The 25,295-nt window shown below is 50.2% G+C and overlaps 1 protein-coding gene across 13 annotated transcripts in view; it reads right to left on the reverse strand.

Annotated features, from left to right (window-relative positions):
* LOC146751099 (proto-oncogene vav-like) overlaps positions 1–25,295 on the reverse strand; it is a 79,572-nt gene that overhangs the window by 35,961 nt on the left and 18,316 nt on the right. For 6 of the 13 annotated variants that reach the window (XM_085535605.1, XM_085535604.1, XM_085535602.1 and 3 more), the window contains 6 exons: positions 24,826–24,848; positions 21,654–21,693; positions 16,752–16,888; positions 12,243–12,308; positions 8,309–8,340; positions 6,490–6,606 (listed from right to left, as the gene is read on the reverse strand). In XM_085535605.1, the coding sequence (XP_085391731.1) occupies positions 6,490–6,606; positions 8,309–8,340; positions 12,243–12,308; positions 16,752–16,888; positions 21,654–21,693; positions 24,826–24,848 (415 nt within the window). The remainder of the gene's footprint in view (positions 1–6,489; positions 6,607–8,308; positions 8,341–12,242; positions 12,309–16,751; positions 16,889–21,653; positions 21,694–24,825; positions 24,849–25,295) is intronic. The other 7 variants (XM_085535607.1, XM_085535609.1, XM_085535610.1 and 4 more) reach the window with 3 other exon arrangements.

Genomic DNA, 25,295 nt, shown 5'->3' on the forward strand with positions numbered 1-25,295 from the left:
AAAAACCCCATAGGAACCCCATAAACCCCATAAACCCCATAGAACCCCATAGCCCCCCCCCAACCCATAAACCCCATAGAAACCTCATAGAAACCCCATAGAACCCTCAGACCCCATAGAAACCCCATAGGAACCCCATAGAGACCCCAAACCCCATAGAAACCCCATAGAAACCCCATAGTCCACCATAAACATCATAGCCCCCTATAGAACCCCATAGAAACCCCATAAACCCCATAAACCCCATAAAACCCCATAGAAACCCCATAGAATCCCATAGAAACCCCAAACCCCATAAAACCCCATAGAAACCCATAGAAACCCCAAACCCCATAGAAACCCCATAGAAACCCCATAGAAACCCCATAGTCCACCATAAACCTCATAGCCCCCTATAGAACCCCATAAAAACCCCATAAAACCCCATAAACCCCATAAAAACCCCATAGAACCCCCAGACCCCATAGAAACCCCATAGAAACCCCATAAACCCCATAAAACCCCATAGAAACCCCATAAACCCCATAAAAACCCCATAGAAACCCCATAAACCCCATAAAACCCCATAAACCCCATAGAAACCCCATAGAACCCCATAGAAACCCCATAAAACCCCATAGAAACCCCATAAAAACCCCATAAAACCCCATAAACCCCATAAAAACCCCATAGAAACCCCATAAAACCCCATAGAAACCCCATAAAACCCCATAAACCCCATAGAAACCCCATAAAACCCCATAAAACCCCATTAACCCCATAAAACCCCATAGACCCCATAGTCCCCCATAGTGCCCCATAGAAATCCCATAGCCCCCCATAAACCCCATAGCCCCCTATAGAACCCCATAGAAACCCCAAACCCCATAAAACCCCATAAACCCCATAAAACCCCATAAAACCCCATAAAAACCCCATAAAACCCCATAGCCGCCCCATAGACCCCATTAAAACCCCACAGACCCCATAGAAACCCCAAACCCCATAGAAACCCCATAGCCCCCCATAGCCCCCCATAGACCCCCATAGCCCCCCATAGAACCCCATAGAAACCCCATAGGCCCCATAGAACCCCATAGCCCCCCCTCCAACCCCATAGACCCCATAAAAACCCCATAAACCCCATAAACCCCATAAAACCCCATAGCTGCCCCATAGACCTCATAAAAACCCCATTAACCCCATAGACCCCATAAACCCCATAGAAACCCCATAACGTCCCATAGCCCCCCATAGTGCCCCATAGCCCACTAGAGAACCCCATAAACCCCATAAAACCCCATAAACCCCATAAAAACCCCATAAACCCCATAAAAACCCCATAACCCCCATAAAACCCCATAAACCCCATAAAAACCCCATAAACCCCATAAAAACCCCATAACCCCCATAAAACCCCATAAACCCCATAAAAACCCCATAAACCCCATAAAAACCCCATAAAAACCCCAAACCCCATAGAAAAAACCCCATAGCCCCCCATAGTGCCCCATAGAAATCCCATAGCCCCCCATGAACCCCATAGCCCCCTATAGAACCCTATAGAACTCCCAGACCCCATAGAAACCCCATAAAACCCCATAAAACCCCAAACCCCATAGAAACCCCATAGCCCCCCATAGCCCCCCATAGGAACCCCATAGAACCCCCAAACCCCATAGAAACCCCATAGAAACCCCAGACCCCATAGCCCCCCATAGACCCCCATAGCCCCCCATAGGAACCCCATAGAACCCCATAGAAACCCCATAGAACCCTCAGACCCCATAAAACCCCATTAACCCCATAAAAACCCCATAGAACCCCATAGAAACCCCATAAAAACCCCATAAAACCCCATATAACCCCATAGCCCCCCCCCCCCAACCCCATAAACCCCATAAAAACCCCATAAACCCCATAAAACCCCATAAAACCCCATAGCCGCCCCATAGGAATCCCATAGAACCCTATAGGAACCCCATAGAAACCCCATAGTCCCCCATAAACCCCATAGCCCCCTATAGAACCCCATAGAACCCCCAGACCCCATAGGAACCCCATAGAAACCCCATAGAACCCCATAGGAACCCCAAACCCTATAAAACCCCATAGAAACCCCATATACCCCATAGAACCCCCATAGTAACCCCATAGTAACCCAATAGAACCCCCAGACCCCATAGCCCCCCATAGACCCCCATAGTCCCCCATAGGAACCCCATAGAACCCCCAGACCCAATAGAAACCCCATAGGAACCCCATAGAAACCCCATAGAAACCCCATAGAAACCCCATAAACCCCTTAAACCCCATTAAAACCCCATAGACCCCATAGAAACCCCATAAAACCCCATAGACCCCATAGAAACCCCATAGAAACCCATAGAAACCCCAAACCCCATAGAAACCCCATAGAAACCCCATAGTCCCCCATAAACCCCATAGAAACCCCATAGAACCCCATAAACCCCATAAAACCCCATAGAAACCCCATAGAACCCCATAGAAACCCCATAGAACCCCATAGAAACCCATAGGCCCCATAGTGCCCCATAAACCCCATAGCCCCCCATAGCCTCCCATAGGAATCCCATAGAACCCCATAGGAACCCCATAGAACCCCATAGACCCCATAAAAACCCCATAAACCCCATAAAACCCCATAAAACCCCATAAACCCCATAGAAACCCCATAGCCCCCCATAGGAACCCCATAGAAATCCCATAAACCCCATAAACCCCATAAAACCCCATAAAACCCCATAGAAACCCCATAAACCCCATAAAACCCCATAAAACCCCATAAACCCCATAAAAACCCCATAGAACCCCATAGAACCCCATAGCCCCCATAGTGCCCCATAAACCCCATAGCCCCCCATAGCCTCCCATAGGAATCCCATAGAACCCCATAGGAACCCCATAGAACCCCCAAACCCCATAAAACCCCATAAACCCCATAGAAACCCCATAAACCCCATAGAAACCCCATAGCCACCCCATAGACCCCATAAAACCCCATAAACCCCATAGAACCCCATAGCCACCCCATAGACCCCATAGCCGCCCCATAGACCCCATAGCTGCCCCATAGACCCCATAGAAACCCCATAGTCCCCCATAGCCCCCCATAGCCCCCCATAGAACCCCATAGCCCCCCATAGGAACCCCATAGAACCCCATAGGAACCCCATAGAACCCCCAAACCCCATAAAACCCCATAAACCCCATAAAACCCCATAAAAACCCCATAAACCCCATAGCTACCCCATAGACCCCATAGCCACCCCATAGACCCCATAGCCACCCCATAGACCCCATAGAAACCCCATAGTCCCCCATAGCCCCCCATAGGAATCCCATAGAAATCCCATAGCCCCCCATAAACCCTATAGCCCCCTATAGAACCCCATAAACCCCATAGAACCCCCAAACCCCATAGGAACCCCATAGAAACCCCATAAAACCCCATAGACCCCATAGAAACCCCATAAAAACCCCATAGACCCCATAAAACCCCATTAACCCCATAGAAACCCCATAGAAATCCCATAGAAACCCCATAGAAGCCCCATAGGAACCCCATAGGAACCCCATAGAATCCCCAAACCACATAGGCCCCATAGAACCCCATAGACCCCATAGGAACCCCAAACCCCATAGAGACACCATAGAAACCCCATAGGAACCCCATAGGAACCCCATAGCCCCCTATAGAACCCCATAGAACCCCCAGACCCCATAGCCCCCCATAGACCCCCATAGCCCCCCATAGGAACCCCATAGAACCCCATAAACCCCATATACCCCATAAAAACCCCATAAACCCCATAAACCCCATAAACCCCATAAAAACCCATAGAAATCCCATAGAAACCCGAAACCCCATAGAAACCCCATAGCCCCCCATAGTGCCCCATAGACCCCATAGAACCCCCATAGCCCCCCATAGAAACCCCATAGAACCCCCAAACCCCATAGAAACCCCATAGGAACCCCATAAAAACCCCATATACCCCATAGAAACCCCATAGTAACCCCATAGTAACCCAATAGAACCCCCAGACCCCATAGCCCCCCATAGACCCCCATAGGAACCCCATAGAACCCCCAAACCCCATAGACCCCCATAGCCCCCCATAGAACCCCATAAAACCCCATAAACCCCATAAAACCCCATAGAAACCCCATAAACCCCATAAAAACCCCAAACCCCATAGAAACCCCATAAACCCCCATAGAAACCCCATAGCCCCCCACAGAACCCCATAGAACCCCATAGCCCCCATAGTGCCCCATAAACCCCATAGCCCCCCATAGGAATCCCATAGCCCCCCATAGCCCCCCATAGACCCCCATAGCCCCCCATAGAACCCCATTAAAACCCCATAAACCCCATAAAACCCCATAAACCCCCATAAAAACCCCATAGAAACCCCATAGCCGCCCCATAGACCCCATAAAAACCCCATAGACCCCCATAGAAACCCCATAGAAACCCCATTAAAACCCCATAGACCCCATAGAACCCCCAGACCCCATAGCCCCCCATAAACCCCATAGCCCCCTATAGAACCCCATAGCCACCCCATAGACCCCATAGCCACCCCATAGACCCCATAGAAACCCCATAGACCCCATAAAAACCCCATAAACCCCATAAACCCCATAGACCCCATAGAAACCCCATAAACCCCATAAAACCCCATAGACCCCATAAACCCCCATTAACCCCATAAAACCCCATAAACCCCAAAACCCCATAAAAACCCCATAAACCCCATAAAACCCATAAAAACCCCATAGAACCCCATAGAAACCCCATAGCCCCCCATAGGAACCCCAAACCCCATAGGAACCCCATAAACCCCATAGCCCCCCATAGGAACCCCATAGACCCCATAGCCCCCTATAGAACCCCATAGAAACCCCATTAACCCCATAGAAACCCCATTAACCCCATAGAAACCCCATTAACCCCATAGACCCCATAGACCCCATAGTCCCCCATAGACCCCATAGAAACCCCATAGACCCCATAAAAACCCCATAGAAACCCCATTAAAACCCCATAGGCCCCATAGAACCCCATAAAACCCCATAAACCCCCATTAACCCCATAGAAACCCCATAGACCCAATAAAACCCCATTAACCCCATAGAAACCCCATAGACCCCATACAACCCCATAGCCGCACCATAGACCCCATAGAACCCCATAGCCCCCATAGTGCCCCATAAACCCCATAGCCCCCCATAGCCCCCCATAGGAATCCCATAGAACCCCATAGCCCCCCATAGACCCCCATAGCCCCCCATAGGAACCCCATAAAACCCCATAGAAACCCCATAGACCCCATAAACCCCTTAAAACCCCATAGCCGCCCCATACACCCCATAAAACCCCATAGCCGCCCCATAGACCCCATAGCTGCCCCATAGACCCCATTAAAACCCCAAACCCCATAGAAACCCCATAGCCCCCCATAGCCCCCATAAAACCCCATAGAAATCCCATAGGAACCCCATAGAACCCCATAAACCCCATTAACCCCATAGAAACCCCATAGAAACCCCATAGTCCCCCATAGACCCCATAGCCCCCTATAGGAACCCCATAGAACCCCCAAACCCCATAGCCACCCCATAGACCCCATAGCCACCCCATAGACCCCATAAATCCCATAAAACCCCATAAAAACCCCATAGATCCCATAGAAACCCCATAGGAACCCCAAACCCCATAGAGGCCCCATAGGAACGCCATAGAAACCCCATAGCCCCCTATAGAACCCCATAGAACACCCAGACCCCATAGCCCCCCATAGACCCCCATAGCCCCCCATAGGAACCCCATAGAACCCCATAGGAACCCCATAGAACCCCATAGACCCCATAGGAACCCCATAGACCCCATAAAACCCCATTAACCCCATAGAAACCCCATTAACCCCATAGAAACCTCATAGAAACCCCATAGTCCCCCATAGACCCCATAGCCACCCCATAGACCCTATAGAAACCCCATAGACCCCATAAAACCCCATAAAAACCCCATAAAAACCCCATAAACCCCATAGAAACCGCATAGACCCCATAAACCCCATAAAACCCCATATAACCCCATAGCCCCCCATAGACCCCATAAACCCCATAAAAACCCCATAGATCCCATAGAAACCCCATTAAAACCCCATAGAGACACCATAGAAACCCCATAGGAACCCCATAGGAACCCCATAGCCCCCTATAGAACCCCATAGAACCCCCAAACCCCATAGAAACCCCATAGCCACCCCATAGACCCCATAGACCCCATAGCCACCCCATAGCCCCCCATAGTGCCCCATAGCCCCCCATAGGAACCCCATAGAACCCCCAAACCCCATAGAAACCCCATAAACCCCATAAAAACCCCATAGAAACCCCATAAACCCCATAAAACCCCATTAACCCCATAGAAACCCCATAAAACCCCATAGTCCCCCATAGCCCCCATAGCGTTACTTGATGCTGATGGCGAACTCCCGCTGTTCCCTGCCCCGTTGCCGCACCAGGAACGTCCCGTCACAGCGACCCCACAACAGCTGCTCAGCCTGAGCCCGATCTATGGGGCCGGCGTACCTGGGGGATGGGGTATGGGGTTGTGGGGTTATGGGGTCTATGGGGTTATGGGGTTATATGGGGTATATGGGGTTATATGGGGTTATGGGGTTATGGGGTTATGGGGTTATGGGGTTATGGGGTTATGGGGTCTATGGGGTTATGGGGTTATGGGGTTATGGGGTTATATGGGGTCTATGGGGTCTATGGGGCGGCTATGGGGTCTATGGGGCGGCTATGGGGCGGCTATGGGGTCTATGGGGTCTATGGGGTCTATGGGGGTGGTTATGGTGTCTATGGGACACTTATGGGGCAGATATGGGGTCTATGGGGCAGCTATGGGGTCTATGGGGCACTTATGGGGCGGATATGGGGTCTATGGGGCACTTATGGGGCGGATATGGGATGGCTATGGGGTCTATGGGGCGGCTATGGGGTCTATGGGGTGGCTATGGGGTCTATGGGGTCTATGGGGTGGCTACGGGGTCTATGGGGCAGCTATGGGGTCTATGGGGCACTTATGGGGCAGATATGGGATGGCTATGGGGTCTATGGGGTGGCTATGGGGTCTATGGGGTGGCTATGGGGCGGCTATGGGGTCTATGGGGTGGCTATGGGGCAGCTATGGGGCACTTATGGGGTGGCTATGGGGTCTATGGGGTCTATGGGGTCTATGGGGCGGCTATGGGGTCTATGGGGTGGCTATGGGGTCTATGGGGCGGCTGTGGGGTCTATGGGGTTTATGGGGTGGCTATGGGGTCTATGGGGCAGATATGGGGTCTATGGGGTGACTATGGGGTGGCTATGGGGTCTATGGGGTTATGGGGTCTATGGGGTTATGGGGTTATGGGGTTATGGGGTCTATGGGGTTATGGGGTTATGGGGTCTATGGGGTCTATGGGGTTATGGGGTCTATGGGGTTATGGGGTTATGGGGTTATGGGGTTATGGGGTCTATGGGGTTATGGGGTTATGGGGTTATGGGGTCTATGGGGTTATGGGGTCTATGGGGTGGCTATGGGGTCTATGGGGTGGCTATGGGGTCTATGGGGTACTTATGGGGCTGATATGGGGTCTATGGGGTGGCTATGGGGTCTATGGGGTCTATGGGGGTGGTTATGGTGTCTATGGGACACTTATGGGGCAGATATGGGGTCTATGGGGCAGCTATGGGGCACTTATGGGGTGGCTATGGGGTCTATGGGGTGGCTATGGGGTCTATGGGGTCTCTGGGGTCTATGGGGTCTATGGGGCAGATATGGGGTCTATGAGGCACTTATGGGTAGGCTATGGGGTCTATGGGGTCTATGGGGTGGCTATGGGGTCTATGGGGCAGATATGGGGTCTATGGGGTGGCTATGGGGTCTGTGGGGTGGCTACGGGGTCTATGGGGTGGCTATGGGGTCTATGGGGTCTATGGGGCACTTATGGGGCGGATATGGGATGGCTATGGGGTCTATGGGGTTTATGGGGTGGCTATGGGGTCTATGGGGTGGCTATGGGGTGGCTATGGGGAGGCTATGGGGTCTACAGGGCGGCTATGGGATCTATGGGGCAGCTATGGGGTCTATGGGGCACTTATGGGGTGGCTATGGGGCAGCTATGGGGCACTTACGTTGCAGCTATGGGGCACTTATGGGGCAGCTATGGGGTGACATCGCTATGGGGTGTATGGGGCTCTATAGGGTGACCCTATAAGGGATATAGGGGACCCCAATACTGACCAGAGGAAGGCAGACAGATCCGGCAGCGGAGCCTGTGGGGCAGAGGAACATATGGGGGATCTATGGGGCCGGGGGTGACCCCATAAAGATCCCATATCCTATAGATGACCCTATATCCCATAATGACCCCATAAAAACCCCATATCCCATAGACAACCCTATATCCCATAATGACCCCATAAAGATCCCATATCCCATAGACGACCCTATATCCCATAATGACCCCATAAAGATCCCATATCCCATAGACGACCCTATATCCCATAATGACCCCATAAAGATCCCATATCCCATAGACGACCCTATATCCCATAATGACCCCATAAAGATCCCATATCCCATAGACGACCCTATATCCCATAATGACCCCATAAAGATCCCATATCCCATAGACGACCCTATATCCCATAATGACCCCATAAAAACCCCATATCCCATAGACACCCCATATCCCATAGATGACCCCATAAAAACCCCATATCCCATAGACGACCCTATATCCCATAGACACCCCATATCCCATAAAGACCCCATATCCTATAGAAACCCCATATCCCATAGATGACCCCATAAAGACCCCATATCCCATAGACGACCCTATATCCCATAATGACCCCATAAAAACCCCATATCCCATAGACACCCCATATCCCATAAAGACCCCATAGACCCACCCTATATCCCATAGATGGCCCCATATCCCATAGACGACCCCATAGCCCATAGGCGACCCCATAGATGGCCCCATATCCCATAGATGACCCTATATCCCATAGACGACCCCATATCCCATAATGACCCCATAGAAGACCCCATATCCCATAGACAACCCCATAGACCCCCCATATCCCATAGACGACCCTATATCCCATAATGACCCCATAGAAGACCCCATATCCCATAGACAACCACATAGACGACCCCATATCCCATAGACAACCCTATATCCCATAATGACCCCATAAAGACCCCATATCCTATAGATACCCCATAGATGACCCCATATCCCATAGACCCACCCTATATCACATAGACGACCCTATATCCCATAATGACCCCATAAAGACCCCATATCCCATAGACGACCCCATAGATGACCCTATATCCCATAGGCGACCCCATAGAGGACCCTATATTCCATAGACCCACCCTATATCCCATAGAAGGCCCCATAGACAACCCCATATCCCATAGACGACCCTATAGACAACCCTATATCCCATAGACAACCCCATATCCCATAATGACCCCATAAAGACCCCATATCCCATAGACGACCCCATAGACACCCCATATCCCATAGACCCACCCTATATCCCATAGACGACCCCATAGATGGCCCCATATCCCATAGACGACCCCATAGACGACCCCATATCCCATAGAAGACCCCATAGACAACCCCATATCCCATAGAAGACCCCATAGACGGCCCCATATCCCATAGACAGCCCCATAGACGACCCTATATCCCATAGAGACCCCATAGACGACCCTATATCCCATAGACGACCCCATAGACGACCCCATATCCCATAGACCCACCCTATATATATTGTTATAGGGTTTTTTATAGGGTCTCTTATAGGGTATCTTATAGGGTTTCTTATAGGGTCCTTTAAAGGGTCTCCTATAGGGTTTCTTATAGGGTTTGGAGGTGTTATAGGGTCTCTTATAGGGTTTTAGTTGTTATAGGGTTTCTTATAGGGTTTCTTATAGGGTCCCTTATAGGGTCTCTTATAGGGTTTCTTATAGGGTCTCTTATAGGGTCTCTTATAGGGTCTCCTATAGGGTTTCTTATAGGGTTTGGAGGTGTTAGGGTCTCTTATAGGGTTTTAGTTGTTATAGGGTTCCTTATAGGGTTTCCTATAGGGTTTCTTATAGGGTCTCCTATAGGGTTTCTTATAGGGTTTGGAGGTGTTACAGGGTCTCTTATAGGGTTTTAGTTGTTATAGGGTTTCTTATAGGGTTTCCTATAGGGTCTCTTATAGGGTCTCTTATAGGGTTTCTTATAGGGTTTCTTATAGGGTCCCTTATAGGGTCTCTTATAGGGTTTCTTATAGGGTCTCTTATAGGGTCCCTTATAGGGTCCCTTATAGGGTCTCTTATAGGGTTTCTTATAGGGTTTCTTATAGGGTTTCTTATAGGGTCTCTTATAGGGTTTCTTATAGGGTTTCTTATAGGGTCTCTTATAGGGTCTCTTATAGGGTTTCTTATAGGGTTTCTTATAGGGTCTCTTATAGGGTCTCTTATAGGGTCTCCTATAGGGTTTCTTATAGGATTTGGAGGTGTTAGGGTCTCTTATAGGGTTTTAGTTATTACAGGGTTTCTTATAGGGTTTCCTATAGGGTTTCTTATAGGGTCTCTTATAGGGTTTCTTATAGGGTCTCTTATAGGGTTTCTTATAGGGTTTGGAGGTGTTATAGGGTCTCTTATAGGGTTTTAATTGTTATAGGGTTTCTTATAGGGTTTCCTATAGGGTCTCTTATAGGGTTTCTTATAGGGTTTCTTATAGGGTCTCTTATAGGGTTTCTTATAGGGTTTCTTATAGGGTCTCCTATAGGGTCTCTTATAGGGTTTGGAGGTGTTAGGGTCTCTTATAGGGTTTTAGTTGTTATAGGGTTTCTTATAGGGTTTCCTATAGGGTTTCTTATAGGGTTTGAAGATGTTATAGGGTCTCCTATAGGGTTTCTTATAGGGTTTGGAGGTGTTATAGGGTCTCTTATAGGGTTTTAGCTGTTATAGGGTTCCTTATAGGGTTTCCTATAGGGTTTCTTATAGGGTCTCTTATAGGGTCTCTTATAGGGTTTCTTATAGGGTCACTTATAGGGTTTCTTATAGGGTCTCTTATAGGGTCTCTTATAGGGTCACTTATAGGGTCTCTTATAGGGTTTCTTATAGGGTTTCTTATAGGGTCTCCTATAGGGTTTCTTATAGGGTCTCTTATAGGGTTTCTTATAGGGTTTCTTATAGGGTATCTTATAGGGTCACTTATAGGGTCCCTTATACGGTTTCTTATAGGGTTTCTTATAGGGTCTCTTATAGGGTTTCTTATAGGGTCCCTTATAGGGTCACTTATAGGGTTTCTTATATGGTCTCTTTTAGGGTTTCTTATAGGGTTTCTTATAGGGTCTCCTATAAGGTTTCTTATAGGGTTTCTTATAGGGTCTCTTATAGGGTCTCTTATAGGGTTTCTTATAGGGTTTCTTATAGGGTCTCTTATAGGGTTTCTTACAGGGTCCCTTATAGGGTCTCTTATAGGGTCACTTATAGGGTCTCTTATAGGGTTTCTTATAGGGTCTCTTATAGGGTTTCTTATAGGGTTTCTTATAGGGTTTCTTATAGGGTCTCTTATAGGGTCACTTATAGGGTATCTTATAGGGTCTCTTATAGGGTCTCTTATAGGGTCTCTTATAGGGTTTTTTATAGGGTTTCTTATAGGGTCACTTATAGGGTCTCTTATAGGGTTTCTTATAGGGTTTCTTATAGGGTTTCTTATAGGGTCTCTTATAGGGTCACTTATAGGGTCTCTTATAGGGTTTCTTATAGGGTTTCTTATATGGTCTCTTATAGCGTCTCTTATAGGGTCTCTTATAGGGTTTCTTATAGGGTTTCTTATAGGGTCTCCTATAGGGTTTCTTATAGGGTTTGGAGGTGTTATAGGGTCTCTTATAGGGTTTTAGTTGTTATAGGGTTTCTTATAGGGTTTCCTATGGGGTCTCTTATAGGGTTTCTTATAGGGTTTCTTATAGGGTTTCTTATAAGGTTTCTTATAGGGTCTCCTATAGGGTTTCTTATAGGGTTTGGAGGTGTTATAGGGTCTCCTATAGGGTTTCTTATAGGGTTTGGAGGTGTTAGGGTCTCTTATAGGGTTTTAGTTGTTATAGGGTTCCTTATAGGGTTTCCTATAGGGTTTTGGGGTCCCCATACTCACACAGATATAGGGTCTGACAGCAGAGCAGGGGAACCAGCCCGTCTCCCCATTGATCACGTTCCGGCCCTATAGAAAAAACCCCATATGGGCCCCATAAAGTTTATAGGGGATCTGCCCCTATTGACCCCATACCAGCCCTATAGACCCCATACCTGCCCTATAGACCCTATAATGGCCCTATAGACCCCATACCTGCCCTATAGACCCCATACACCCCATACCTGCCCTATAGACCCCATACCCGGCCCTATAGACCCCATAATGGCTCTATAGACCCCATACCTGCCCTATAGACCCCATAACCTATAGACCCCATAACCTATAGACCCTATAGCTGCCCCATAGCCCCAATACCTGCCCTATAGACCCCATAATGGCCCTATGGATCCCATACCCAGACCCTATAGACCCCATAACCTATAGACCCCATAACCTACAGACCCTATAGCTGCCCCATAGCCCCAATACCTGCCCTATAGACCCCATAATGGCACTATGGACCCCATACCCGGCCCTATAGACCCCATAATGGCACTATAGACCCCATACCCGGCCCTATAGACCCCATACCTGCCCTATAGACCCCATAACCTATAGACCCCATAACCTATAGACCCCATACCTGCCCTATAGACCCCATAACTGCCCTATAGACCCCATTAGTGCCCCTATTGACCTCATAACCGCCCCATAGCCAGCCCTATTGACCCCATATCTTCCCTATAGACTCCATACCTGCCTTATAGACCCCATACACCCCATACCTGCCCTATAGACCCCATACCTGCCCCTATAGACCCCATAACTGCCCTATAGACCCCATTAGTGCCCCTATTGACCTCATAACCGCCCCATAGCCAGCCCTATTGACCCCATATCTTCCCTATAGACTCCATACCTGCCTTATAGACCCCATACACCCCATACCTGCCCTATAGACCCCATACACCCCATACCTGCCCTATAGACACCTTAACCAGCCCTATTGACCCCATATCTTCCCTATAGACCCCATACCTGCCCTATAGACCCCATAATGGCCCTATGGACCCCATACCTGGCCCTATAGACCCCATAATGGCCCTATAGACCCCATAACCTACAGACCCCATAACCTATAGACCTCATACCCGGCCCTATAGACCCCATAACCTATAGACCCCATACCCGGCCCTATAGCCCCCATACCTGCCCTATAGACCCCATAATGGCCCTATAGACCCCATACCTGTCCCTATATACCCCATAACCAATAGACCCCATAACCACCCCATAACCTGCCCCATAGCCCCCATACCTGCCCTATAGACCACATATCTCCCCTATAGACCCCATACCTGCCTATAGCCCCCATACCTGACCCTATAGACCCCATAACCTATAGACCCCATACCCGACCCTATAGACCCCATAATGGCCCTATAGACCCCATAATGGCCCTATAGACCCCATAACCTATAGACCCCATACCCGACCCTATAGACCCCATAATGGCCCTATAGACCCCATAACCTATAGACCCCATAACCACCCCATAACCTGCCCCATAGCCCCCATACCTGCCCTATAGACCACATATCTCCCCTATAGACCCCATACCTGACCCTATAGACCCCATAACCTATAGACCCCATACCCAACCCTATAGACCCCATACCTGCCCTATAGACCCCATAACCTATAGACTCCATACCCGACCCTATAGCCCCCATACCTGCCCTATAGACCCCATAAAGGCCCTATAGACCCCATAACTGCCCTATAGACCCCATTAGTGCCCCTATTGACCTCATAACCGCCCCATAGCCAGCCCTATTGACCCCATATCTTCCCTATAGACTCCATACCTGCCTTATAGACCCCATACACCCCATACCTGCCCTATAGACCCCATACACCCCATACCTGCCCTATAGACACCTTAACCAGCCCTATTGACCCCATATCTTCCCTATAGACTCCATACCTGCCCTATAGACCCCATAATGGCCCAATGGACCCCATACCTGCCCTATAGACCCCATACCTGCCCCATAGACCCCAAACCTGTCCCTATAGACCCCATAATGGCCCTATAGACACCATACCTGCCCTATAGACCCCATAATGGCCCTATGGCCCCATACCTGCCCCATAGACCCCATACCCGGCCCTATAGACCCCATAACCTATAGACCCCATACCCGGCCCTATAGACCCCATAATGGCCCTATAGACCCCATAACCTATAGACCCCATACCCGACCCTATAGACCCCATACCTGACCCTATAGACCCCATAACCTATAGACCCTACACCCGACCCTATAGACCCCATACCCTACCCTATAGACCCCATAACCTATAGACCCCATACCTGCCCTATAGACCCCATAACCTATAGACCCCATACCCGGCCCTATAGACCCCATACATGCCATATAGACCCCATAATGGCCCTATAGACCCCATAACCTATAGACCCCATACCCGACCCTATAGCCCCCATACCTGCCCTATAGACCCCATAATGGCCCTATAGACCCCATAACTTATAGACCCCATAATGGCCCTACAGACCCCATAACCTATAGACCCCATACCCGACCCTATAGACCCCATAACCTATAGACCCCATACCCGGCCCTATAGCCCCCATACCTGCCCTATAGACCCCATAATGGCCCTATAGACCCCATAATGGCCCTATAGACCCCATAACATATAGACCCCATAACCACCCCATAACCTGCCCCATAGCCCCCATACCTGCCCTATAGACCACATATCTCCCCTATAGACCCCATACCTGACCCTATAGACCCCATAACCTATAGACCCCATACCCAACCCTATAGCCCCCATACCTGCTCTATAGACCCCATAACCTATAGACTCCATACCCGACCCTATAGCCCCCATACCTGCCCTATAGACCCCATAATGGCCCTATAGACCCCATACCCGGCCCTATAGACCCCATAATGGCCCTATAGATCCCATACCCGGCCCTATAGACCCCATAACCTATAGACCCCATAACCTATAGACCCCATAATGGCCCTATAGACCCCATAACCTATAGACCCCATACCCGACCCTATAGACCCCATAACCTATAGACCCCATACCCGGCCCTATAGACCCCATAATGGCCCTATAGACCCCATAACCTATAGACCCCATACCCGACCCTATAGACCCCATAACCTATGGACCCCATACCCGACCATATAGACCCCATAATGGCCCTATAGATCCCATACCCGGCCCTATAGACCCCATAACCTATAGACCCCATACCCGGCCCTATAGACCCCATAATGGCTCTATAGACCCCATAACCTATAGACCCCATACCCGGCCCTATAGACCCCATAATGGCCCTATAGACCCCATAACCTATAGACCCCATACCCAACCCTGTAGCCCCCATACCCGGCCCTATAGACCCCATAACCTATAGACCCCATACCCGACCCTACAGACCCCATAACCTATAGACCCTATACCCGACCCTATAGACCCCATAATGGCCCTATAGACCCCATAATGGCCCTATAGACCCCATACCCGGCCCTATAGACCCCATAACCTATAGACCCCATAACCGACCCTATAGACCCCATACCTGCCCCTATAGACCCCATAATGGCCCTATAGACCCCATAATGGCTCTATGGACCCCATACCCGGCCCTATAGACCACATAACCTATAGACCCCATTCCCGACCCTATAGACCCCATAATGGCCCTATAGATCCCATAACCTATAGACCCCATACCCTATAGACCCTATAGGTGCCCCATAGCCTCAATACCTGCCCTATAGCCCCCACACCTGCCCTATAGACCCCTTAATGGCCCTATGGACCCCATACCCGACCCTATAGACCCCATAACCTATAGACCCCATATCTCCCCTATAGACCCCATACCCGACCCTATAGACCCCATACCTGCCCTATAGACCCCATAATGGCCCTATAGACCCCATAACTTATAGACCCCATACCCGACCCTATAGACCCCATACCTGACCCTATAGCCCCCATACCTGCCCTATAGACCCCATAACCTATAGACCCCATACCCGACCCTATAGACCCCATAACCTATAGACACCATACCCGACCCTATAGACCCCATAATGGCCCTATAGACCCCATAACCTATAGACCCCATACCCGGCCCTATAGACCCCATAATGGCCCTATAGACCCCATAACCTATAGACCCCATACCCGGCCCTATAGACCCCATAACCTATAGACCCCATACCCGGCCCTATAGACCCCATAACCTATAGACCCCATACCCGACCCTATAGCCCCCATACCTGCCCTATAGACCCCATAATGGCCCTATAGACCCCATAACCTATAGACCCCATAACCTATAGACCCCATAATGGCCCTATAGACCCCATAACCTATAGACCCCATACCCGGCCCTATAGCCCCCATACCTGCCATATAGACCACATATCTCCCCTATAGACCCCATACCCGGCCCTATAGCCCCCATACCTGCCACCATAGTTGTTCCACCTCGGCCACCGTTGCCTCCACCACGTCCCCCGGGTTGAGTTGTAGGGCCGGGCCCCCATTGCCGGGTGGGGGGGGGATCCCGTTATAGGGTTGGATGGCCTCCATCTTGGGCAGCCCTTATAGGGTCGGGGACAGAAGGACACCATATGAGCCCATACAGCACGACCCTATAAGGTTTGACCCCATAGAACCCGACCCTATAAGGTTTGACCCCATAGAACCCAACCTGCGACCCCATAAATCCCGACCCTATAAGGTTTGACCCCATAGAACCCAACATGAGACCCCATAGAACCCGACCCTATAAGGTTTGACCCCATAGAACCCAACATGAGACCCCATAAATCCCGACCCTATAAGGTTTGACCCCATAGAACCCAACATGAGACCCCATAAATCCCGACCCTATAAGGTTTGACCCCATAGAACCCAACATGAGACCCCATAAATCCCGACCCTATAAGGTTTGACCCCATAGAACCCGACATGAGACCCCATAAATCCCGACCCTATAAGGTTTGACCCCATAGAACCCAACATGAGACCGCATAGAACCCGACCCTATAAGGTTTGACCCCATAGAACCCAACATGAGACCCCATAGAACCCGACCCTATAAGGTTTGACCCCATAGAACCCAACCTGTGACCCCATAAATCCCGACCCTATAAGGTTTGACCCCATAGAACCCAACATGAGACCCCATAAATCCCGACCCTATAAGGTTTGACCCCATAGAACCCAACATGAGACCCCATAGAACCCGACCCTATAAGGTTTGACCCCATAGAACCCAACATGAGACCCCATAAATCCCGACCCTATAAGGTTTGACCCCATAGAACCCAACATGAGACCCCATAAATCCCGACCCTATAAGGTTTGACCCCATAGAACCCAACATGAGACCCCATAAATCCCGACCCTATAAGGTTTGACCCCATAGAACCCGACATGAGACCCCATAAATCCCGACCCTATAAGGTTTGACCCCATAGAACCCAACATGAGACCGCATAGAACCCGACCCTATAAGGTTTGACCCCATAGAACCCAACATGAGACCCCATAGAACCCGACCCTATAAGGTTTGACCCCATAGAACCCAACCTGTGACCCCATAAATCCCGACCCTATAAGGTTTGACCCCATAGAACCCAACATGAGACCCCATAAATCCCGACCCTATAAGGTTTGACCCCATAGAACCCAACATGAGACCCCATAGAACCCGACCCTATAAGGTTTGACCCCATAGAACCCAACATGAGACCCCATAGAACCCGACCCTATAAGGTTTGACCCCATAGAACCCAACATGAGACCCCATAAATCCCGACCCTATAAGGTTTGACCCCATAGAACCCAACATGAGACCCCATAGAACCCGACCCTATAAGGTTTGACCCCATAGAACCCAAAGAGCGACCCCATAAATCCCGACCCTATAAGGTTTGACCCCATAGAACCCAACCTGTGACCCCATAGAACCCGACCCTATAAGGTTTGACCCCATAGAACCCAACATGAGACCCCATAGAACCCGACCCTATAAGGTTTGACCCCATAGAACCCAACATGAGACCCCATAGAACCCGACCCTATAAGGTTTGACCCCATAGAACCCGACCCTATAAGGTTTGACCCCATAGAACCCAACATGAGACCCCATAAATCCCGACCCTATAAGGTTTGACCCCATAGAACCCAACATGAGACCCTATAGAACCCGACCCTATAAGGTTTGACCCCATAGAACCCTACATGAGACCCCATAAATCCCGACCCTATAAGGTTTGACCCCATAGAACCCAACATGAGACCCCATAGAACCCGACCCTATAAGGTTTGACCCCATAGAACCCAACATGAGACCCCATAGAACCCGACCCTATAAGGTTTGACCCCATAGAACCCAACATGAGACCCCATAAATCCCGACCCTATAAGGTTTGACCCCATAGAACCCAACCTGTGACCCCATAAATCCCGACCCTATAAGGTTTGACCCCATAGAACCCAACATGGGACCCCAAAGAACCCGACCCTATAAGGTTTGACCCCATAGAACCCAACCTGTGACCCCATAAATCCCGACCCTATAAGGTTTGACCCCATAGAACCCTACATGAGACCCCATAAATCCCGACCCTATAAGGTTTGACCCCATAGAACCCAACATGAGACCCCATAGAACCCGACCCTATAAGGTTTGACCCCATAGAACCCAACATGAGACCCCATAAATCCCGACCCTATAAGGTTTGACCCCATAGAACCCAACCTGTGACCCCATAAATCCCGACCCTATAAGGTTTGACCCCATAGAACCCAACATGAGACCCCATAAATCCCGACCCTATAAGGTTTGACCCCATAGAACCCAACATGAGACCCCATAGAACCCGACCCTATAAGGTTTGACCCCATAGAACCCAACCTGTGACCCCATACATCCCGACCCTATAAGGTTTGACCCCATAGAACCCAACCTGTGACCCCATAAATCCCGACCCTATAAGGTTTGACCCCATAGAACCCAACATGAGACCCCATAGAACCCGACCCTATAAGGTTTGACCCCATAGAACCCAACATGAGACCCCATAGAACCCGACCCTATAAGGTTTGACCCCATAGAACCCAACATGAGACCCCATAGAACCCGACCCTATAAGGTTTGACCCCATAGAACCCAACCTGTGACCCCATAGAACCCGACCCTATAAGGTTTGACCCCATAGAACCCAACCTGTGACCCCATACATCCCGACCCTATAAGGTTTGACCCCATAGAACCCAACCTGTGACCCCATAAATCCCGACCCTATAAGGTTTGACCCCATAGAACCCAACATGAGACCCCATAAATCCCGACCCTATAAGGTTTGACCCCATAGAACCCAACATGAGACCCCATAGATCCCGACCCTATAAGGTTTGACCCCATAGAACCCAACATGAGACCCCATAGAACCCGACCCTATAAGGTTTGACCCCATAGAACCCAACATGAGACCCCATAGATCCCGACCCTATAAGGTTTGACCCCATAGAACCCAACATGAGACCCCATAAATCCCGACCCTATAAGGTTTGACCCCATAGAACCCGACCCTATAAGGTTTGACCCCATAGAACCCAACATGAGACCCCATAAATCCCGACCCTATAAGGTTTGACCCCATAGAACCCAACATGAGACCCCATAGAACCCGACCCTATAAGGTTTGACCCCATAGAACCCAACCAGCGACCCCATAAATCCCGACCCTATAAGGTTTAACCCCATAGAACCCAACATGAGACCCCATAGAACCCGACCCTATAAGGTTTGACCCCATAGAACCCAACATGAGACCCCATAGAACCCGACCCTATAAGGTTTGACCCCATAGAACCCAACATGAGACCCCATAAATCCCGACCCTATAAGGTTTGACCCCATAGAACCCAACATGAGACCCCATAAATCCCGACCCTATAAGGTTTGACCCCATAGAACCCAACATGAGACCCCATAAATCCCGACCCTATAAGGTTTGATCCCATAGAACCCAACCTGTGACCCCATAAATCCCGACCCTATAAGGTTTGACCCCATAGAACCCAACATGAGACCCCATAAATCCCGACCCTATAAGGTTTGACCCCATAGAACCCAACATGAGACCCCATAGAACCCGACCCTATAAGGTTTGACCCCATAGAACCCAACATGAGACCCCATAGAACCCGACCCTATAAGGTTTGACCCCATAGAACCCAACATGAGACCCCATAGAACCCGACCCTATAAGGTTTGACCCCATAGAACCCAACCTGTGACCCCATAAATCCCGACCCTATAAGGTTTGATCCCATAGAACCCAACCTGTGACCCCATAAATCCCGACCCTATAAGGTTTGACCCCATAGAACCCAACATGAGACCCCATAAATCCCGACCCTATAAGGTTTGACCCCATAGAACTCAACATGAGACCCCATAAATCCCGACCCTATAAGGTTTGACCCCATAGAACCCAACATGAGACCCCATAAATCCCGACCCTATAAGGTTTGACCCCATAGAACCCAACATGAGACCCCATAAATCCCGACCCTATAAGGTTTGACCCCATAGAACCCAACATGAGACCCCATAAATCCCGACCCTATAAGGTTTGACCCCATTGAACCCAACATGAGACCCCATAGAACCCGACCCTATAAGGTTTGACCCCATAGAACCCAACCTGAGACCCCATAGAACCCGACCCTATAAGGTTTGACCCCATAGAACCCAACCTGTGACCCCATAAATCCCGACCCTATAAGGTTTGACCCCATAGAACCCAACATGAGACCCCATAAATCCCGACCCTATAAGGTTTGACCCCATAGAACCCAACATGAGACCCCATAGAACCCGACCCTATAAGGTCTGACCCCATAGAACCCAACCTGCGACCCCATAAATCCCGACCCTATAAGGTTTGACCCCATAGAACCCAACATGAGACCCCATAAATCCCGACCCTATGAGGTTTAACCCCATAGAACCCAACATGAGACCCCATAGAACCCGACCCTATAAGGTTTGACCCCATAGAACCCAACATGAGACCCCATAAATCCCGACCCTATAAGGTTTGACCCCATAGAACCCAACATGAGACCCCATAAATCCCGACCCTATAAGGTTTGACCCCATAGAACCCAACATGAGACCCCATAAATCCCGACCCTATAAGGTTTGACCCCATAGAACCCAACCTGTGACCCCATAAATCCCGACCCTATAAGGTTTGACCCCATAGAACCCAACATGAGACCCCATAGAACCCGACCCTATAAGGTTTGACCCCATAAACCCCCCGACCCCAAATCTTTACTCACCCAGATCCTGTTTGTCATGGCCCGGCCTGTGGGATTTCACCTGTGGGACCCCATAGAAAACCCCATAGAGACCCCAAACCCCATTGAGACCCCAAACCCCATTGAGACCCCATAAGGGGGACCCCAAAACCCCATTGAGACCCCATAGAACCCAATTGAGACCCCATAGAACCCCATTGAGACCCCAAACCCCATTGAGACCCCATAGAAAACCCCATTGAGACCCCAAACCCCATTGAGACCCCATAGAAAACCCCATAGAGACCCCAAAACCCCATTGAGATCCCAAACCCCATTGAGACCCCAAACCCCATTGAGACCCCAAACCCCATTGAGACCCCATAGAAAACCCCATTGAGACCCCAAAACCCCATTGAGACCCCATAGAAAACCCCATTGAGACCCCAAACCCCATTGAGACCCCATAGAAAACCCCACTGAGACCCCAAACCCCATTGAGACCCCATAGAAAACCCCATTGAGACCCCAAACCCCATTGAGTCCCCAAACCCCATTGAGACCCCATAGAACCCAATTGAGACCCCATAGAACCCCATTGAGACCCCAAACCCCATTGAGACCCCATAGAAAACCCCATAGAGACCCCAAAACCCCATTGAGACCCCAAACCCCATTGAGACCCCATAGAAACCCATTGAGACCCCATAGAAAACCCCATTGAGACCCCAAACCCCATTGAGACCCCATAGAAACCCATTGAGACCCCAAACCCCATTGAGACCCCATAGAAAACCCCATTGAGACCCCATAGAAAACCCCATTGAGACCCCAAACCCCATTGAGACCCCAAACCCCATTGAGACCCCATAGAAAACCCCATTGAGACCCCAAACCCCATTGAGACCCCATAGAAAACCCCATAGAGACCCCAAAACCCCATTGAGACCCCAAACCCCATTGAGACCCCATAGAAACCCATTGAGACCCCATAGAAAACCCCATTGAGACCCCAAACCCCATTGAGACCCCATAGAAACCCATTGAGACCCCAAACCCCATTGAGACCCCATAGAAAACCCCATTGAGACCCCATAGAAAACCCCATTGAGACCCCAAACCCCATTGAGACCCCAAACCCCATTGAGACCCCATAGAAAACCCCATTGAGACCCCAAACCCCATTGAGACCCCATAGAAAACCCCATAGAGACCCCAAAACCCCATTGAGACCCCAAACCCCATTGAGACCCCAAACCCCATTGAGACCCCATAGAAAACCCCACTGAGACCCCATAGAAAACCCCATTGAGACCCCAAACCCCATTGAGATCCCAAACCCCATTGAGACCCCAAACCCCATTGAGACCCCAAACCCCATTGAGACCCCATAGAAAACCCCACTGAGACCCCAAACCCCATTGAGACCCCATAGAAAACCCCATTGAGACCCCAAACCCCATTGAGTCCCCAAACCCCATTGAGACCCCATAGAACCCAATTGAGACCCCATAGAACCCCATTGAGACCCCAAACCCCATTGAGACCCCATAGAAAACCCCATAGAGACCCCAAAACCCCATTGAGACCCCAAACCCCATTGAGACCCCATAGAAACCCATTGAGACCCCATAGAAAACCCCATTGAGACCCCAAACCCCATTGAGACCCCATAGAAACCCATTGAGACCCCAAACCCCATTGAGACCCCATAGAAAACCCCATTGAGACCCCATAGAAAACCCCATTGAGACCCCAAACCCCATTGAGACCCCAAACCCCATTGAGACCCCATAGAAAACCCCATTGAGACCCCAAACCCCATTGAGACCCCATAGAAAACCCCATAGAGACCCCAAAACCCCATTGAGACCCCAAACCCCATTGAGACCCCATAGAAACCCATTGAGACCCCATAGAAAACCCCATTGAGACCCCAAACCCCATTGAGACCCCATAGAAACCCATTGAGACCCCAAACCCCATTGAGACCCCATAGAAAACCCCATTGAGACCCCATAGAAAACCCCATTGAGACCCCAAACCCCATTGAGACCCCAAACCCCATTGAGACCCCATAGAAAACCCCATTGAGACCCCAAACCCCATTGAGACCCCATAGAAAACCCCATAGAGACCCCAAAACCCCATTGAGACCCCAAACCCCATTGAGACCCCAAACCCCATTGAGACCCCATAGAAAACCCCACTGAGACCCCATAGAAAACCCCATTGAGACCCCAAACCCCATTGAGACCCCATAGAACCACAGTGAGACCCCAAACCCCATTGAGACCCCATAGAAAACCCCATAGAGACCCCAAACCCCATTGAGACCCCAAACCCCATTGAGACCCCATAGAAAACCCCATTGAGACCCCATAGAAAACCCCATTGAGACCCCATAGAACCACAGTGAGACCCCATAAGGGGGAACCTAATACCCCATTGAGACCCCAAACCCCATTGGGACCCTAAAAGGGGGACCCCAAACCCCATTGAGACCCCAAACCCCATTGAGACCCCATAGAAAACCCCATTGAGACCCCATAGAAACACAGTGAGACCCCATAGAACCACATTGAGACCCCATAGAAAACCCCATTGAGACCCCATAAGGGGGACCCCATAGAACCCCATTGAGACCCCAAACCCCATTGAGACCCTAAAGGGGGACCCCAAACCCCATTGAGACCCCAAACCCCATTGGGACCCCAAACCCCATTGAGACCCCATAAGGGGGACCCCATAGAACCCCATTGAGACCCCAAACCCCATTAAGACCCCAAACCCCATTGAGACCCCAAACCCCATAGAGACCCTATAAGGGGGACCCCAAACCCCATTAAGACCCCATAAAGGGGACCCCAAACCCCACTGAGATCCCAAACCCCATTGGGACCCCATAAGGGGGACCCCATAGAACCCCATTGAGACCCTATAAGGAGGACCCCAAACCCCATTAAGACCCCAAACCCCATTGAGACCCCAAACCCCATTAAGACCCCAAAAGGGGGACCCCAAACCCCATTAGGACCCCAAACCCCACTGAGACCCCATAAGGGGACCCCAAACCCTATTGAGACCCTAAAAGGGGAACCCCATAGAACCCCATTGAGACCCCAAGCCCCATTGGGACCCCAAACCCCATTGAGACCCCAAACCCCATTGAGACCCCATAAAGGGGACCCCAAAACCCCATTGACCCCATTACCTTCCTGGTTCCGGAGCTGGGATCTGATATAGGGAGAGGAATGTTAGTTACGGGGCGGGGGGCTGTTGGCCCCATAACCCACCCCATAACCCCACCCTATAACCCACCCCATAACCCCACCCTATAACCCACCCCATAGCCCACCCCATAACCCTATAACCCACCCCATAAGCCTATAACCCACCCTATAACCCCATAACCCACCCCATAACCCCATAACCCACCCTATAACCCCATAACCCACCCTATAACCCCATAACCCACCCCATAACCCCATAACCCACCCCATAACCCCATAACCCACCCTATAACCCCATAACCCACCCCATATCCCCATATCCCCACCCTATAACCCAACCCATAACCCCACCCCATAACCCCATAACCCACCCCATAACCCCACCCTATAACCCACCCCATAACCCCACAACCCACCCCATAACCCACCCCATAACCCCATAACCCACCCT

Source organism: Coturnix japonica, unplaced genomic scaffold (genome assembly GCF_054131305.1).
Source record: "Coturnix japonica strain WE unplaced genomic scaffold, WE-NBRP24 Scf139, whole genome shotgun sequence".
NCBI classification, from domain to species: domain Eukaryota; kingdom Metazoa; phylum Chordata; class Aves; order Galliformes; family Phasianidae; genus Coturnix; species Coturnix japonica.